At 44.8% G+C, this 19,355-nt stretch overlaps 1 protein-coding gene across 1 annotated transcript in view; it reads right to left on the reverse strand.

The window, feature by feature from the left end:
• Nucleotides 1–19,355, reverse strand: part of FANK1 (fibronectin type III and ankyrin repeat domains 1) — a 102,896-nt gene that overhangs the window by 25,338 nt on the left and 58,203 nt on the right. The window contains exon 3 of the mRNA XM_045068872.1: nt 5,191–5,355. Within this exon, the coding sequence (XP_044924807.1) occupies nt 5,191–5,355 (165 nt within the window). The remainder of the gene's footprint in view (nt 1–5,190; nt 5,356–19,355) is intronic.

Here is a 19,355-nt window from a genome sequence, read left to right on the forward strand (position 1 = left end):
TGGAACTAGAGCGTATCATGCTTAGTGAAATAAGTCAAGCAGAGAAAGACAACTATCATATGATCTCCCTGATATGAGGAAGTGGTGATGCAACATGGGGGCTTAAGTGGGTAGGAGAAGAATAAATGAAACAAGATGGGATTGGGAGGGAGACAAACCATAAGTGACTCTTAATCTCACAAAACAAACTGAGGGTTGCTGGGGGGAGGGGGTTTGGGAGAAGGGGGTGGGGTTATGGACATTGGGGAGGGTATGTGCTTTGGTGAGTGCTGTGAAGTGTGTAAACCTGGTGATTCACAGACCTGTACCCCTGGGGATAAAAATATATGTTTATAAAAAAAAAAAAAATTTAAAAAAAAAGTCAATATATATATTTACCACAAAAGCAAAGCTCTAAAACCAAAATAAGTATTCAGTAAAACTATGGTTTTAAAAATCATTATCACCACCAGCAAAAACAGAGCTACCTAGCCCAAAGTGAGTTCAAGAGTAGGTAGATTTTCTTGTTATGTGAGTACGCGTCCGTATCTATTGTTACGGGACTCGTAGAGACCGAGCCCTGGATTTGTGGCTTCTGAAAAGATTTTGAGGAGCAAAAATCGAGTATCATATCCAAGCTTCCATGGAATTCAGTGTCAGGTGTCAAAGACCTAGCATCCTTTCAGAACACCATGAAACCAGAGTGCGCCAGTAAAGTCCAGCGTTGCTAAGGATCCTCCGGTCTTGCTGAAGCAAGCAGCCCCTTCGGCCCCGGGAAAGAGGAATCACACTTCTGTCTGTTCAGAAGACAGAAGTCACTGGCACAACTAGGGAAGGCTGGAGGCTCTCCCTTGAATCAAGGGGACCCCAGAAGAGTACCAGACCCACACAGGGGCCCTGGTACTCTGCAGCGATCGCCACCCAGCCATGGGGGGACAAACGGAAGCCATTCAGCAAACTCGTGGAGAAAGTGCCAGTTCTGGGGTGCCTGGGTGGCTCAGTGGGTTGAAGCCTCTGCCTTTGGCTCAGGTCATAATCCCAGGGTCCTGGGATCGAGCCCCACATTGGGCTCTCTGCTCAGTGGGGAGCCTGCTTCTCCCTCTCTCTCTGCCTGCCTCTCTGCCTGGTTGTCATCTCTGTCAAATAAATAAATAAAAAAAAAAAAAAAAAAAAAAAAAAAAAAAAAAGAAAGAAAGAAAAGAAAGTGCAAGTTCCCATGGCCTGGGCATGGTACCTAAATGAATGAGACAATCTTGGGACTTTTCCACAGTCGATCAGAGCCTATGAAAGTCTAACACACTCTGGTATTTTTGTTTTTAGTCCCTAAGCAAATATTTGATGTGGCCGCTGAACAAACATGGAACCTAAGAAACCCAATACTGGAACGCCTAAAGACCCAGTTGCCAGACTTGCCCTCTCTCTCTATGCTCCCTCCACCCCGGTTCCAATCCAGCCTTCTGCTGGGGACGGTCCCCTAGGCCAGTCTTGCCCAGCTGCTGCTCCCTGACGTCTCTCCTTGGCCACCACCTGATGCCCCCGCGGAGTCTCCCCTCCTCTCTTCACCCCCCATCTTCCCGTCGTTGTAACTGGAAATGCTCGGGCCCAGTCCCCTCACACCACCTGTGGAAGATGAGATTATTGTTCCCAAATATTTGGGGACAGAACAAGGGTCTCATTCCCCCTGCCCTGTCAAACTCAGACATGACCGTAGGACTTGCTTTGAACAAGGAAGCAGAAGCAGGAGTGAAATGTATCATTCTGGGCGGAAGCTTCTAGAAACAGTGTGGCCTGCCCTCTGCCCCCAGCCACAGTGACTGGCGACCTCCAGGCAGAGGCTGCTCCCTCAGCCCAGGCGGACATGGAAGACAGACACCGTGGAATGGAGCCACGGCCGACACACCGGGAGTGTCGTCTGGGAAACTGTCGTCCTAAAGCACAGAGATTCTGAAGCTGAGGTTGAATGCAGCCTGACTCGCTGTCCGGAAGGGGCGGGTCTGGATCGAACCCTTGATGCTCCTCTTTCTCTCCCATCTCGTATCGGAGCCACCAGCAAAGTCTTCAAGTCTGTCTTTCAAACCATCCTAAACTCAGCTACGGCTCGCCCGGTTCCATCCTCTCCACCTCACTCGCTGTAAAAGCAACGGCTGCCTTGTGCCTCCCTGGGCCTGTTCTCACCTCAGCAGCTAGAATGATCGTCAGAGAGCAAGAGCGTCAACCAGGCCCTGCCACTCCACAGCTTAGCAGTCGCCCCTGGCTTTCCTGCCACGGCTCTGTCCCAGCCACGGACCCCAGTGACAGCCTCACTGACCTCATCCCCTGCTGCTCTTCTCCTCACCCACTCGACTCCCCTGGGTTCCTGGAACATACCTGGTCCAGTCCCATCTCAAAGGGGCTTCACTTGCTATTTCTTCTACCTGGAATGTTCTTCTTTCAGATACTCTCCAGACTCCAGATCAGCCTCAGCTTCTTCTTTAGCCAGATGCGACCTTCTAGGGAAACCTTTATCTCTGTTCCAAACCCTCAACTTTTCCTATGTTTTCTCCTTGGTCTTCTCACCATTTGTATTTACCTACTCTGCATTTTCACTTATATCTCTTATTTGTTTTTCTCATGAGGGAGGAATTTTTGTCGGTTTGTTCAGTGCACAACCCCTGCATCCAGCAGTGTCTGCAACATAGCAGTTACCCATTAATACATGCAGACCGAATGAATGAAATACAGGATAATCGTGAGTGAATGAATGAAATGCACAGTTGTCATAGGAATTTAGAGGGGCAGACAACAGGTTAGTAACAAGTTTCTCGGTCGAGGTAGAATCCGACCCTGTGGAAGAAAGTGTGGGATGAGGGGACACTGTTCTGACAGGGAAAACAGCTGAACATACACACAGGAAAAATCAGGGCCTGTTCAAAGGACAGGAAACAGATCTCGGTGGAGGATTCCTGCTCAGAAATGAGAGAGACAACAAGGCGGGCAGGTTGTAGGTAGCCTGTGAAGGACATCATGGAAGGAGTCTGACCTTCATGCTTCCAGAAATGGAGACTCCCTGAAGAGAACTTGACAAAAGGATGATTAGCAAGACAGAACGGACGGCTGGAAGGCAAGAGAATTCAGCAAACGCGCTCCTGGAGCTCATCAGGGAAGGAGTCCGAAGATGGAGTCTGCATCCTCGAGGGGCATAAATGCCACGACCTCGGGAGGGAGCAGACCAGGCGTTTGCAAAGGGAGAACTCACAAAACCAGGGAAGGGTCTGTGAGGACATCCCTGATTCAGGATCGGCCGGCGGTGAACAGGGACAGAAACAGACAAGTAAAAGGAAGTTCTTAAATCCTGATTCCAAGGTCAGATGTTCTAAACCACTTTTTCAAAGGAAGGCGTTGCTGGTCTGGAGGCAACCTGGAGAGAGCAGGGGAAGGAGCGCCGAGTCGAGATTAACACAGTCTCATCCTGCCACCTAGTGGCGGGCCTCGGCAGCCTCTTCTCGGAGGGTGGCGGTTGGCAGGGCTTGCTACCAGCTCCGTGAAGCCAGACCCTCCTCCCGGCAGACCCCGGAGCAGGGCGGCACTCATGCCTCTGCAGAACGTGCAACACCCCCGACAGACGCCCCAGGCCGGAGGCCAGTGCATAGCTGCTCTCCAGTTGGGGGGCTGGGGGGTGCGGGGAGGTGGTCCCCAACCCCCCTCCTCCGGGGACTGCAGGCAGAGAAGCGAAGAGGAAGGAGCCTAGAGCACGGCCCCACCTGCAGCCCGAGAGCAGGGTGGGCGCCAGGGGACCCGGGAAAGAAACGATGTTTCTTCCCTTCCGCATACTCCTACTTCCAATGCCGTAACTCATGCTTTCAGACTTCAGATGGAAATTACCTAAATGGAGAACACCATGGCATGACCTCATTAAAACACTATTTTCGAGTCATGGGGCCAGAATTATTTGCAGATGGTAACTACATTTCAGATAAATGTATTTGGTTTTTTTGTTGTTTGGGGGGGGTTTATGTGTTGTTGTTTATATCTTAAAAAAACAAAACCACAACCAACCAAACGTTCATTAAATCCCCAGGATATTATCATTCAGGGAAGAGTGAAATCCTCTGTTAATACCCTCAAGATCATCACGATGCCACCTTGAGAAAAGACTGGCAAAATGCCGGAGATGCCCTGGGCCTTGACGGCATCAGCCCCAGTCCGTGAGGCCACCCTACAGCATCCGGTGATGTTAGTCCCCAGGGGACGTGGGCAAAACATACACCAGATCTCTGTCATTTCTTACAACCTGAAATGATTCTACAGTTATCTCAAGACTAATTAGAGTTCACACAGCTGTATTTGTATTGCGTTTTTGGTATCCCTAAGATAGTCGTTTCACACGTGGTAAAGCAGTCCAAAGGAAGAAAGGAGTTGGAAAAAAAAATGACTTCTTGATTACCCCAGTTACATTTATTTATTAATCCGTGGGACAAGTACTCAGATGGCCTGCGACGTGCCAGCACGGCCTAGGGGCAGGGGCATCGGGTGTTATGCAAACAGGAATCTTTCCTGCCTCTCTCAGAGTTTAAACACTAGTAGGAAGACAAAACAAACACGCCAACAAGACAGATAATTCCAGCAGAGCTGAAGGTTAGGAGCTCATGAGACAAAGTCAGGACAGAGGAGATGCCTGGGTGGGAGCGCGGCCATTTCCGAAGGCCTTTCGCGGAAGGGATGTTCCACCTGATATTTGCATAGCATGAAGGAAACAGCCACGTGAAAACAGAAGGAAACACGCTCAGGGTAACCTAATGAGGAAGACCCAGCCCTGAGGACCAGCACTGCCTGGGAACAGCTAACCGAGAACAGGAGTGTGCCAGGCGGTCCGGAGGCATCCTGGGCAGACAGGGGGTCCCCGTCCACATCTCTGAACACAGCAGCCTCCTCCAATCTCAAATCCTCTTGATTGTGTCTCTACATTTTAGAGTTTTAAAATATACCATTAGAACACTGCAGGAGCCAAAGAAGCTCTCGAAGGTAGAGGAGGCTTTGTTTCAGAGTGACCACTCATGCTGATTTTCCAAAAATTCTAATTCGTGAGCAGCATGCATGCAAATGATGCTGGCTCACTTCTTTCTTTCATTTCAGAATGAGTCTTGTCAGAGACAATAGAAACCATTCCAGCTCATCAGGAAATCAAAGCAAAGTGTTAAGCAATTCAACATTGCACCTACGTATAAATGATACCGTAAGTGTGCATTTTGGGGTCTTCTTCTTCGATCGAGAACCTGAACCACTGCTCCTGAGGTCCGTGCCGTTTTGCTCGCTTTTCCAGATCCCAGTATAATTCGATGCTGTGATGAGTCACTTTGCCCACAACAGGTGGATGAGGCTTTGGGGATGGTGTGATTTCTAAAAAAAAAAAAACAAAAAACAATACAGACTTTCAGGACTCCATTTCCAAAAGGACCCGAGACCAGCTGAATGCATTACCATAGGGAGAGATCAGACGGTTTCCCTCCGCGTCCGGCACAGACGGAAGTACCCTCCCTGCTGCTTGAAGAATATCCGAAAAGCTCAAGTGACAGAAAATCCAGCTGATGTGGTGAGCTACGACATACTTTGTCAAGAAGATCCTATCTTAACCCATCCCTACGATAGTTCGCTTGTGGATCATTGCAAAATGTTTTATGTATTGCAGATGACAAAGGATTGCTATCTCTTCTAGATTAACAGCTTTTGCAGACTAACCAAGGGAAAAACCCAAAGGCTAATAACCAACCAGACGAAAGATGAGCAGTGCACAAAGCATTGAAAACAAACAGCCCGAACAATGTCCAACAAACACAGAAATTGATAACAATCGTATATAACATCATGTCCAGACGCTCCGGACGAAAGAGCATAACAAGGAGAGATGACAGTGTAGGGAGAGGACGGTCTCAAACATTGCTGGCAGGGAAATGGGAATCCTAGCCTTCTTAGAAAGCAATATGGCAGCAAGCTTTAAAATTAAACATACCTATAGCCGCCTCTCCAGCCACCCCATGCCTGCAGAAACCAGAGCACCAAAGCACAGAGGGATGCCTCTACAAGGACAGGAAATGCTGCAGTTTTTAGCAGGTTACGGCAAACAAGATATTACATGGTCCTTTAAAAATGAACTGTAATATAACATAATAAAAAATGTATACATTTAAAAAAATGAACTAGTTCTAGACTAGATGCCTTGAAAGGATTTCCAGAAGGTATTCTTGAATGAGATGCAGAGAAAGATGTGGAGGAAAATACAGGTTAGTCTGTTGCTGTGGAAGAGGACTAGGGGCACAGCACACCACGGTGGTCAGCATCTGGCTGTTCTGTTTCGTGTTAGCTTCGCCTCCCCTGTGAGATGTTTAACTTCCTTGAGGGCTGGGTCCATGTCTTACACTTTTTTTTTTTTTTTTAAGATTTTATTTATTAGGAGAGAGAACACAAGCAGGCAGAGGAGCAGAGGGAGAAAGAGAAAGAACCTTAAGCCGGCTCCACGCCCAGCACAGAGCCCAATGTGGGGCTTGATCTCAGAACCCTAGGATCATGACCTGAGCCAAAATCAAGAGTCAGACGCTTAACCAACAGAGCTACCCAGGCGTCCCAGATGTCTGACACTTGTCTTTAAAACCCTCTGTATCTCACAGGGCCTTTCGGGCCTCAGAAGTTTCAGTGATTTACCAGACTCACTATTCACTAAGAAAGGGTCTTGGACTTCCCAGAAGCCCTGTCTTGGTAGCGGACACACAGACCACAGTCTACTCGCCGCAGACTCTGGGGCATCCTACAGTGTAGCCGTCCTTGAGGAAGGCAGGGCTGCCCTGATCTTGCCTGCTCCAGGCCAGGAGGACAGACAACCACCAATTTCCTTTACTTCCTCTGGATACACCAGGGGACAGCCTGCAAGCTCATTCTTCTCAACTTTATTTTCCTAATATCTACCAAAGCATGGCATGATGGAGTTGACTAAACCTGGGTTTAAATTAATGCTCTGAAACAGTCAAAAATATTCAAAGTGTTTTGTGATAACTCACTAGCCTACGGAGTCGCGAATTCCAGAGTCGTACAATGCTACCTTACCCAGCAGCTAAAAGGAGCTAGGTCTGCATGTAACCTAGGTAAATCTCAATGAGGAGGTGAAAATCACATGCTCAAAGGACCTGCTACATCGCACTGCTTCAGTTTTTACAACACAACACTAGGTATTGTTGGTGAATACACAAATATGCAGTAAAAGTTGAATACGTGCTGGGGAAGAACGCCCACCACCAGGACAGAGTTATCGCGAAGACTTCGGGGATGGGACGGAGAGATCATGGGGAGGGAGACTTGCCACTGTATTTGTAGGGTTTCAGTTCTTTAAGAATTTAAGACTTATTTGGCAAAATGCTTCATTTTAAATCTATGTGGTCCATGGGGCTACATGATTTTCAATACTTGAAATATTAAGAACTATAAAAATGACTAACATGACTCATGGGGCTGTTGGTTTCCTCAGAGAAACCTATTTCAATGTCCTACGTACTAATTAATATCTGTGGGGGAAAGAACACATGAACACCTCCTACCTGCCAGACCCTCACCTTGTGGAATCAGCACCTCCTTTAATCCCAGCAACACTGCCCGGAAGGTATTGGAGACCCACACCCTGACATTACGACACCAGTGCTGAGCAACCCTTTTTTCTTTTCTTTCCAGAACCTTCTAGAACCATCCAAAGAGCAGGACTAACAGACCATTGCAGATAACCCCCAATATAATTAGAAGGCAAGTAAACTCCGATTCCAAAGACGCCTGGCTGAGAATCTCAGTCAAAATCAAGACAGGCAAGGAACTCTAATTTAATGCCACATTTTACAATGGACAAGTCAAATGGCTCACCATGAATTTTTGTGAGGAATAAAAAGATAATGTTCCAGTCATGCTGGGTGACGGGCATTAAGGAGGGCACGAGATGTAATGAGCACTGGGTGCTATATAAGACCGGTGGGTCACTGACTTCTACCTCTGAAACTAATAACACATTGTATGTTAATTAATTACATTTAAATTAAAAAAATATTCCCCGTTATGCGAGCATTTCTCTTGCCTTGCTCTTTACTAATCATCGATACAGTAAATTAACGAGAGATCCCGGTCTGTGAGCTCAGCCCCGGACGATCAGACTTCGATGCCTGAACCTGGCACCAGTTCCACCAGACGTGGCAATGTGCCCACATCTGGCAGCAGTCTCAGGACAGTCAGGGTCCCCTTGCGCTATCACCCCTCCCCCTGATCTGGCCTGCCAGAAAAGGTGTGCTGTTTGGAAAGTTGATTTGTTGTTGTTCCTCATTTAATTTTTTTTTTTTAAAGGAGTGATTCAAATCTCCCTGGCCCATGGCCTCACCACGGTCTAGCACTCGTGAGTAAAGGTTTACCGAGCGCACAGCCATGGTAGCCGCAGACAGGCTGTGGCTGAGACCCCGTTCCGCACGGCAGTCATACCCCAACACTGAGGGTTTGTGCACAGACCAGCGAGGCTACCCTCTAAGTCTTCCTTACAGAACAACAAAGCTTCCCACGATGCGAATCTCCACCTGGGCAAGAACTGCTTTGGGTGGAAAGCTATTCATTCATGCCAGACAGGACCCTTATAGTCAGGACATGATCGAGCATTCTCATCAGGGAAGAGTTTTGGGGTTTTTTGGGGTAGACAACAAAATAAAACAGCAGAGGAGACCAAAGTTGTCTTCGTCTTTGGCAAACCTCCCGTCATTTGACAGGCGTGTTTTAACCCTTACAACATTGTACTTAGTTTGTGTTTTCTTTGATAAAGATTCTAGTATTTTTGTCATGACTTGCTATTATACACATTTTGGGAACTGGTTTTAGGATCCTAAAATATATGTATAAACAGTTTACAGGCCCAAGTCCAAACCTTAGGATGCCAAGGGAACACAGGCCCGGGACAGCACTGAGCCTCCGTGCGAGCCGACAGCAATGGCCGGGACGAGACCAGCGGCGAGGAGGGGGACAACAAAACCCCCGGGACGCCCGCTGAGCACCAGCGCTGTCATAGATGCTGTATGGTCAGTTACCAGTTCACCTTCCCTACAACTATAGGTGGAGATAACAAAAATCCTGCTACCCTTATAAAGTATCAGAGACACAAGAGAGGTCAAAGAACTTGCCCAAAGTCAGACCATAGTATAGGCAAAACCGGGGAATCTGACTCAGAAGTCCCTATTTTTAACCCTGAACTATACTGCCTCGTAGGAGCAGAGATCCAAAAGGTAGACCTGGGTGAAAAATCTTTTCATTCAATCTAAAGTTTTCTTCGAATCCTTTGTTTTATTTTAACTCCAGTGTCATTAACATAGTGTTATGTTTCCAGTGTACAACATAATGGTTCACGGGTTCCATATCTTCCTCGGTGCTCATCACGATGAGTGTCTTTCAATCCCCTTCCCTTTCCCCCTCAGCCCTCCAGCCACCTCCCCTCTGGTAACCGTCAAGGTGTTTTCCAAGAGTTGAGAGTCAGGTTTTGGGTTTTTTTTTTTTTCCCAAACCATTCCTTTTAAGTAAGTCTTGACTTGTGAACCCGCTTAAACCCCCAGGAAATTGAAAATGAGCATGACAAGAAAAATGGAGACCCCATTGTCTGAAGTGCAGGGCTGTTGCATACCGGAGGGGGAAGGGAGGGGAAGTCCCTCCCGGCCCTGGGGTCAGGGAGACGCTGATCTTCGGGAACTCAGTCCACCAAAAAGAACATGGTCTGAGAAGAGCACAGAACCCTTAGCAGGGGCCAAGAAGGCAGAGAGGCTTGGCTGCCGTTCACCTTGACACTGTGAACGTGGGTAGGAAGACAGCCAGGTGCCGCTTCGTGTCCAGCATGGAACGGAGGGAGAGATGGCGCTGAGAGGCCAAGAAACGGTGACTATAGGGTCTGGAGTAAACAATTAGTGAGAGAGAGAACCCCAGAGAAGTCGGCCAGGCCAGGGAGTACACATCATACTGGAAAAATAGGCTGCATCGAGTGTACGACCAGTACGGGCACAGATTCCTCCATTTTTCTATTTTGTCACCCCCACACTTCGCGGGGAAGCCAGAATTGCAGCGGGGGGGGGGGCAGGAGCGGTGGGGAGCGCATCGACCTTCCCAGCTCTGACTCCCTCTACTCTAGGAGTAACTCAGTGCCTGGATGACAAGTAACATATCTTTCTTAAGGTGACTGAAATCAACATTTTTATAAAAAAAAACTTTTTTTTTTTTTTTGAGAGAGAAAACAAACAAGCAGGGAGGAGGGTCAGAGAGCAAGAGGGGGCAGCAGGCTCCCCGCTGAGCAGGGGGCCCGCCGCGGGACTCCGGGCCAGGACCCTGGGATCACAGCCCGAGCTGAAGGCAAACACTTAAACGAACAAGCCACCCAGGCACCCTTAAATTAGTATTCTTAAAAAACTCGAAAGCTCACCTTTTTGCTATTTAACCAAGATGTTCGTATCCAGGGGCACCTGGGTGGCTCAGGGGAATAAAGCCTCTACCTTCGGCTCAGGTCATGATCTCAGGGTCTTGGAATCAAGCCCCGCATTGGGCTTTCTGCTCAGCGGGGAGCCTGCTTCCCCCACCCCCACCCCGCCTGCCTCTCTGCCTACTTGTGATCTGTCAAATAAATAAATAAAATCTTTAAAAAAAAAAAAAAGATGTTCATATCCATATTTGTATTTATCTTCTATCATAACCACTATTTGGGGAATTGCCTTTTATAAGTTTTATAAAATGAATGTACAACACACCATAAACATACACTAATAGATACAAATTAAGATGCTACTTTGTTGTTTTAATTCCAGGATAGTTAATATACAGTGTTAGAGGCTACTTTTTATACAGAACTTTTAATACTCTTTTTCCTGTGAGTATCAGATCTCTTAAAAGATGCTTTTTGCTTAAGTCTGGTAACCAGTGTCAAAATTTAGACAATCACAGAATCTCATGTCACAGGCTCTGGCTTAAAACTTAACTTTCCTCACGATACAACAAAAAGGAAGAAACAAACCTTACCTTCAACTTTGTGTGGTTCCTAAACAGTTGGTAGGTTCTCTCCATCGTGGTTAACTTATCTGAAAAGTTTTCCAATAGGAACAGGTTGGTGGTGTCTGAGGTCAGGGTGGAAGGGGAGGCGTGGGGGTAAAAGGGGCAGAAATGTATGAGCGTCCAGCTACAAATAAGTCAGGAGAATATAATGCACCATGGACATGGTAAACATATGTAAACACCATCATTCTACATCTTTGCAAGTTGATAAGAGCAGATCTTAAAAAGTCCTCATTACGGGAAGCAAAGAAAAATGTTTTGTAACTAAGTGTGGGAACCAATGGTAACTAGACTCCCTATGGGACCCCAGTGCCACACACACGGATATTGAATCCCTCTGTTGTACACCTGAAACTAATGTTATAGGTCAATTATAATTCAATAAAATAAATACCAAAAGAAAAGGTTTTCCAAATTATGAAAAAGGAAATACTTCAAGGCAGACTGCAGAAAGATGATGGCGTGAGGATTTATGCCTGTGTTGTGCACCACAGACATTCTTTGTAAAAAAAAGTTCTCATGCAAATCTGACAAATAGGACAGTTCCATGCCCCTCCCGCCATTTGCCAAGTAATAAATAATATGAACATAAAATAGAAGCCTCCACACACTGTCCCCATTAGTCCCAGTGGTTACAAAGATGGTAAAAAAAATATGGCTCTCAAGCACACAAGAAACCCACCTTTTAAAGAACTATCATTTACAAAGTATAGGTCTAAACACAAATGCTCTCAGGTATAAGTAAGCCACTGTACAACATTAGCACCCTAATTTTTAAATTCAGGTTGTAATAATATAATAAAACAGAAATGTGCCAACCCTATAAAAGGAGATTCAAAGGAGGAATTAGTACCAATATCCAATTATCCAGGTCTCCTGATGACGGGCACGTGATGGGATTTGAAAAGCTACGGAGGGAACTTGTGATCGCAGCCCACATTGAAATTAGTGGTGATGACGGTCACAGAAAGCACAAAATGATGGAGAAGCAAGTAGGAGTCTCATCGCTGTCGATACAGAACCACCGAAGCAGAATGGCCCTTTCCCTGTCCTTCCAAAGACACCTGCAGATTTATTGAGGTCAAATTTCATTGACAAGGGACATCTGCATCCTGGCCTCAAGTGGCAGATGGTTTGTAATGAAGATGACAGCACACTGAGGGGACATTATATAAAGGACAGTGGTGACTGCCACCTCGAAGCAATTCGTCATGGCTTGACCATCTATTTATAGCAACCATAAATCAAAACCATATTCCAAATCAATATGACAAGGAGATCATAACCGTTCCTACACCCTGGATTTTTATAAGTATCCCACAATGTTTGTCATGAATACGTACCGAAGAAGGAATTTTCAGTCAAATATCACAGTAGCCACAGAGCGAGGACGGCTTTTTCCTTTAACTTAAAAATGAGATGCGACAGCCAAAATGGCCTTAGCTCCACCAAACTATCCTAGTGTTTTCATAGAATGGGATCCTATAAAACCCCAATAGATGAAAGGACCAAGGATAGAAGTAGACAAGCTGGAAAAATTATAACCACCAGGAAATACAATTAAGAAAATGCTCAGTTACTACTAATCAAAACGGAGTGTTGAGAAAGCAAAAACAGATCCATGGACACGAGAACGAACTGGTGGCTGCCAGCGGTGGGGGAGGCGGGGGGGCGGACAAAGAGGGTGACGGGGCGCAGGAGATCCAGGCTTATAGTTCTGCACCAGATAAGTCAAGGGAATGAAAGGCACAGCACAGGGAAGACAGTGTCTGATCCTGCAACTGCATTTACAGTGACAGATGGGAACTACACTCGGGGTGAGCACAGCGTAATCACCGCGCTGTAGGTCATGCTGTTACAACTCATGGAACATTTTGTGCCAACTATACTTCAATGAAAAGGAAGCAGGATGGGGGTGGGGAGGGGATGCTAAAATAACTGAAGTACCATTTTATTTATAAAATTTGATGAAAATTAGCACAGGGTATTACCCTTGCATGTTTAAGGCTGTGACAAATCTGGTTTACCTACACATTGTGGGAAGTCCTGAGCATAACCCTTTACTAAAGCTATTTGGCCATGTTCCACAAGGATTATACAACATCCCACCTGGTGACTCTTCACCTAGCAACATGTCCAAAGAAAATAATCCAAAACCAAAAAATAAATATAAAACCTAAAGGGTTTTTGTATTGTGTGTACTTTTACTTCATTCTATAAAAAATAATAAAAAATAAAGTCAAACATTTAAAAAAATAGAAAAAATAGTGTAGTGTCCTCACACTCGGCACGCAGCTTCATCAATGATCAGCATAACCATGGCCACTCTTCATCTCTGCTTCCACCAAACCCACCACTCCCACAAACCTGGATTATTTAATAGCTAAATTTTAATGAGCATTCATTTTGTATCAGACCGTGTTGTAAGCAATTTGCATATCACATCTCATATATTGCACTCCTATATCACTGATACAATATATCACTTAATCTTTAAAACAACCCTAGGAAATCCTAGAAATTCCTCCATTTTACAAATGGACTATAGTTAGAGGACACATAGCTTGCCAGACTATTGGGGGCATCCAGTACGCAGCAGAGCAAGGCTTTGAACGCAGGCAACATGACACCACAGCCATGCCCTTAACCTCTGTATATACCACCTATGAGCTCCCTACATTTGACTACACACACACTTACATAAATAACAGAAAAACCAAGAAAATCACCTTAGCATTCTTGATAGCCATAAAAACTGCAAATGACCTATATGTTCAAGAACATGGAATTTGTTGTATACACAGTGGTATGCAAAAATACTTCGCCACTAAAAAGCCACATGGGAGAATATATACTAACGCCAATATGTTTGATATGCTAAGGGAAGAACTCAAATTTGCATAGACACTGATTATAATGGTATAAAATATACAGATGCATATACAGAAACCCTTAGAAAAATGAGAGGCAATTAGAGCAGGATTTATGGCTGATTTGGGGGTAAGTTCTATTGTCATTACAGCATTGGATATGAAAAAAAAAATCCAAAATTGGATTGCACATTTTCACGTATCCTTAATGAAAATAAAATTCAGCAAAGATCAACGATCAGCCTCGACTCTCTCTCCCTGAGCTTACATGTACCTGGATAAACAAGTCTGATAAACAAGTCTGATAAAAATATCCAACAAGTCAGTGTGGATGCTTTGTAGCCTGAGACGCCTCGGTTACACTCCGGCTCAAGTTACTGACCATGTTAGTGTCAAGCAGACATTCTGCATGTACTTCCAAGGGAGAAGTTTACTTTACATTGATTCATTCAGTCTATCTGTGGGACACCGCCTCCATCCCAGTGGCACAAGCATGACCCAGACAGAGAGGGCAAGGGCGCTAAGAGACCCGACACAAAAGCAAAACAAACAAAGGCAAACCAGAAGCACAAAGCAAGGAGAGGAGAGGCAGCAGGTGCATCTTGGGTTGGGGGGGCAGTGGCGGCTGGGAGGGGTGGTGAGATGCTCTCAAGTGAGGTGTGAAGGGTCCGAGGGGTAAGTCTAGCAGGGCCTGTAGGCTGAGAGGACACCATCTATTAAAAAGCATTGTCATTTTCTTTGGGGCTCTTGGGGGGTGCAGTCAGCTAAGCGTCTGACTCTTGGTTTGGGCTCAGGTCGTGATCTCAGAGTTGTGGGATCTCGAAGCCTGTTGGGCCCCATGCTCAGTAGGGAGTCTGCCTGTGACTCTCTCTCCCTTTCCCTCTGCACTTCCCCTCAACTCACTTTCCCTCAAAAATGAACAAATCTTTTTAAGATTTTAATAGAAACATTTTCATTTTCTTGGAAAATTTCCTTATATTTTTATTGCCAACCACCCTTATCTTCTAAGAGAAAATAATACAAAATGCAAACTGCTTAAACCTGCTTCTCTCTACTTTGCTAGAAAGCTTTTAGAGGAAAACAGAAACCACACATAAAGCAAAACTCAACAAACAAAAAACAAAAGACACAACCTCCCAGAGTAATTATTAGGAACTGTAGTCCCGTGTCCTGGATCCACCGCTTTCTCCTGCCTCGGGAAAAAGAGGATAAATCAGGAGGACTGCCTCCCTTTTCCCCTCCCTTGCTCCCTCCCAAATTTCCCACAAAGAAGAAGCAACAAAATATTGAAAAGTGATTTGAAATGTATAAGGAGCTTCAACATAAGATAGGGGTAATGCTTTGGAAAACATTCGCTTCGTCCTTTTTGCTATGTGGAAACCCTGCTTGGAATTCCATATGGGCAACAGGTAGTAGACAAAACAGGAGATGTGTTTCCACACTATTTCTTGCCCAGACTATTTTCTGCACAGGACACTCAAGCCACAGTATGCCTAGACCTCTCGATGATCTGATGACCTCCATATACAGATGAGGAACAGGGAGGAAGGGACAGGCTCAGACAGGTAAGGCAGCCTGTTCAAGGCTACAAAACTGGTCAGAGGGGAGCAGGAGTTGCAGCCTGGGTCTCTAACTGCAGAGCCTGGGCTCCTCCCCACGTGCAGCTGGTACAGGGTTTCTGAGCTTCTCAATGGAAACGAGTAATGAATCTGGGTAAAAATGACAGTCTTTCCAAACCAAATATGAAAAGTCAACTTGCTATTTATATGTTAATGCCACAGAGCAGGTCACTGAGGTTTAAACTATATTTAGAGTGAATATGGTGGGATATTTTAATAGCAGCAACAGAAAAGATGTTCCGTGCATCTGCTTAGCTTCCATCCATGAAGAAAACTGCACTAAAGAAGACGGCCAAATACGCAGCAGAGGCGGGATGTCAATCAAGCACATGCACCCTCCGATCATCAGGGAAGGACTTCAAAGGGGAGTTCACCATAATCAAGTTTATGAAAATCAAAATCTGCTGGCTGCAGGGAAAAGGAACAGGTGGGCGTTCTCGGACTGCCAGTGAAGTATAAGCTGGGAAATCTCTCGCGCGAGCCAGGGGCCAGGTGAAATGCCTTCTGCACCACCAGCCATTCCACTCCCAGCCACGGTCCCTGACGTGGCAGGGATGTTCACGGCAACTCTGCATTCGGAAAACCATGGAAACCACCTCCATCGCCAGCATAAGACTGAACCGATTATAAATAACCATACACTGCAATAGTGCACGGTAGCTAAGGTTACACTTGCAATTAATTGGGTCTAAATTCATCTACATGGATAAATCGGGGTGGAGGGTAGCTGAATTCCAAGAGCAAGTTGTAAAAGGATGTGTACCGAATGACACAATCTCCATAAAACTCGAGAAAACAAAACTGTATTGAGAAAAAGGAAGGAAAGGAAGAGCAGAGCAGAGTAATTTCATTGGCCGCGCTTGGTTTCCTAAGCTGGGCAGCAGCCGGTGGTAACTCCATGACTAAACTACTGAACAAAAGGACAGAACAAGGTGCAGCAGACCCAGGTGTGTTTCTATCCTTATTCTTGTCTTACTCACTGCCCAAGTGAATGGGTACCCAGATAACCCGCACTTCACAATCACCTTAAAATGTTATGCAAAAGTGGCTCTGTTTCAAATTCAGACACCCCCAGGAGTCGTGGGTCTTTAATATTCCCTACATTCCAATGATACATGCAATCCAGCTAGAAACCAGGCTCCCGGAGGAAAGTGGACCAAGCCAACACCACTTCATAAATGCTTGATTCAAGCTGTTATTCAAATATTCAGGGAATTGTCTTTTAACTCCTTAAAATAGGTTGCAGTTCATTCAACCATCAAAGAGAACTAGTCTGAACACAGGATGTTTTACTCTACAGCCATTGATGCTTGTCAGTGCTCCGCCTGTATGCTGCTGGCCGGCAGGTGTGAGAAAATCACACACAAGTCACTGTGTTGTCCGTCTTCTAGTTCACGCCTGGCATCCCATAGGATGATACTTTGTCTCTGGACATAGAGGTTTATCAGCTGCCTTCCACAGAGCCCCATAAAAACCAACTCAATCCAGTCTGTAACATAAATAACCATATTGTTTGAACCCTTCTTCGTCACATGAATATAGTGGAACAATGCATATCGACAAGAATCTGCAATCCTACAGCTTTTGAGCACATTTTGTGGTTTCAAGGGATTATACCAGGGGTCATCGTCTTAAATTTCTCTTGAAACTGCTATTTTCCTGCTTTGTTCTCTATCCAACCAATCTCTTTCTTCTACCTATTCTCTGACCTTTACTTTTCAATATCTTTTTTTGAATGTTACTGTGGGGTAAGCACTCTAAGTACCGAGAGGAGGGTAGGATGAGACAGACGCTTCTAGCTCCGAGTCCAGGAGATAGAAACACTACACAAAGACATCTCCCCCACCACCACCAAAAAAAATCACAACTATGGTCATTGCTCTACAAGAAACAGGCCAACGTGCTGAGAGGACTTTGATCTCATGTATCAAGGGTGCAGCCCGGAAAGGTCCATGACGACATTATAGCAAGAAAAATGATTCATCATGCCACTTAAGTTGATGGTTACATAAGGTGCAAACTTGCCACCATGCAAAATTCAAACCAAAAACTGAGTTGGATCATTTTAATAGCAACTGAGTAGTCTGACTAATAGTAATACCTCTAGAGAAAAATTTAACCCTCGTCATGGACATACAGGACTCTCTTGCTATCCAAAAATAGAACGTTCCTGCAAAACTTTTTATAAGCCAAAATGGCATAAACCAAAGAAGCAATTATCACTAATTTATATGGGGAAAAAATTGTTAGCATTCACAAACCCAAAAGACACTCTCGTAGGCTTTTCTGGTACCTTAGGACATATCTGGTTACTAGGCACACAATATAAATGGAGAGGAAGCACAGGTGCTGAGACACAGGTCAACTCTGGCAGCTGGAAGCAGAGATGCTGGGTGGAATCTTAAAATGAAAATCCTCTTTAGATTTCTATCAGTTAGCAAAAACAGGTACTAACATAGGTCTTTGTAAAAGTGCAGAGGCATAACATGAACATTTGAAATGAAGGGGATATCATGTACATGATAAACTGGAGTCCTTACGAGTTGTGATTAATGAAAACATCGTGGTTTTCTGTTACACATCAATCCATATTTCCCACACGCTGGCGCTCTTCCAAATGGGGTTATTTTGTAGCTTATAACCACGCCCCTGCTTCTCCAACATTTGCCTTTGCAATGGTTTACAATAAAAAGGATGAACAGAAGGGATGACCGAACTTAACATATACAAACTTTTTTTAACCATAACTCTCTCCAAAACTCACTCATTCTAAATAAGTTACAAGGGTCTACACAGGAAAATACATTGTACTTTGGCAGCCAGTATGGAAAAAAAAACAGGATCATAAATCCCACATTAATTATAAATAATGGTCATTGTTCTTTGCATTTTTCAGAATAATGTCCTGAATAAGAAATCCCCTGCTTCTATTATGGGGTTGTTTTCGTATTCATCAGTTTCTTGGCTCCCATCAGGTCTTGACAGCCAAGATTCATGATCGGACACTTTGCTGTACATAGTAACTAAACCTGTTCAACAAACAAAATTCAAAGGCAGCTACTATGTTATAGTTGCCTTCCAAAAAGTCCCTCTCCTCCAGTGTGTACAAAACAGTTTGAAATAGACTTCCTTCCCCCTCTCTGCACCTGTTACAAATGTACCTCTGTGATCTCGCTGGAAGCAAATAAATTTCCTGCATCCTCTGAGCCAGCTTGCTTCCCTTCCACCCTCGCCAGCTCCCTTCCTCCACATCCTTTCTTCTTCACACACTTACATCCTCCCCAACTCGTCCCTTACATTTCCAGAAAATGCAGAGGAAATGTTGACTTGAAATTATCCTTTAACCACAAGCTTTTATTTTTACTCTTGCAATCTTACGGTTGCATGGGGAAAAAAATATTGCTTTCTAAATGGAGACTATAAAATTAATCCTACAAATGAAAATTGGCACACATAAGCATTCAAACATAACCTCAATTAAAAGGCAAAGTCATTACCATCCAATCAGATGAGTTCTAAAAAGTATACTGTTCTGTCTTTAAAAAAAAAAAAAAAAGTATGTCCTACTGTTTTCAAAAAGAAAGATGGTTATTCAGATATTGGAAATTTTTAAAAAGAATTCTCTGGATTACACACACACACACACACACACACACACCGCCAAAAAAAAATGATGATCACTAGCAATTCAATGACAATTCAAAGATTTCTTGAGCATTAGTATAGCAGATTTTCCAGTATCAGGCTACTGTTTTCTTGCATGTTAATATATGTGGCTTTCACTCAAATTTTGAAAACAAACTGTTCTCTATATATGATA

Source organism: Mustela putorius, unplaced genomic scaffold (genome assembly GCF_011764305.1).
Source record: "Mustela putorius furo isolate JIRA1106 unplaced genomic scaffold, ASM1176430v1.1 tig00003909_pilon_pilon_pilon, whole genome shotgun sequence".
Classification (NCBI taxonomy): domain Eukaryota; kingdom Metazoa; phylum Chordata; class Mammalia; order Carnivora; family Mustelidae; genus Mustela; species Mustela putorius.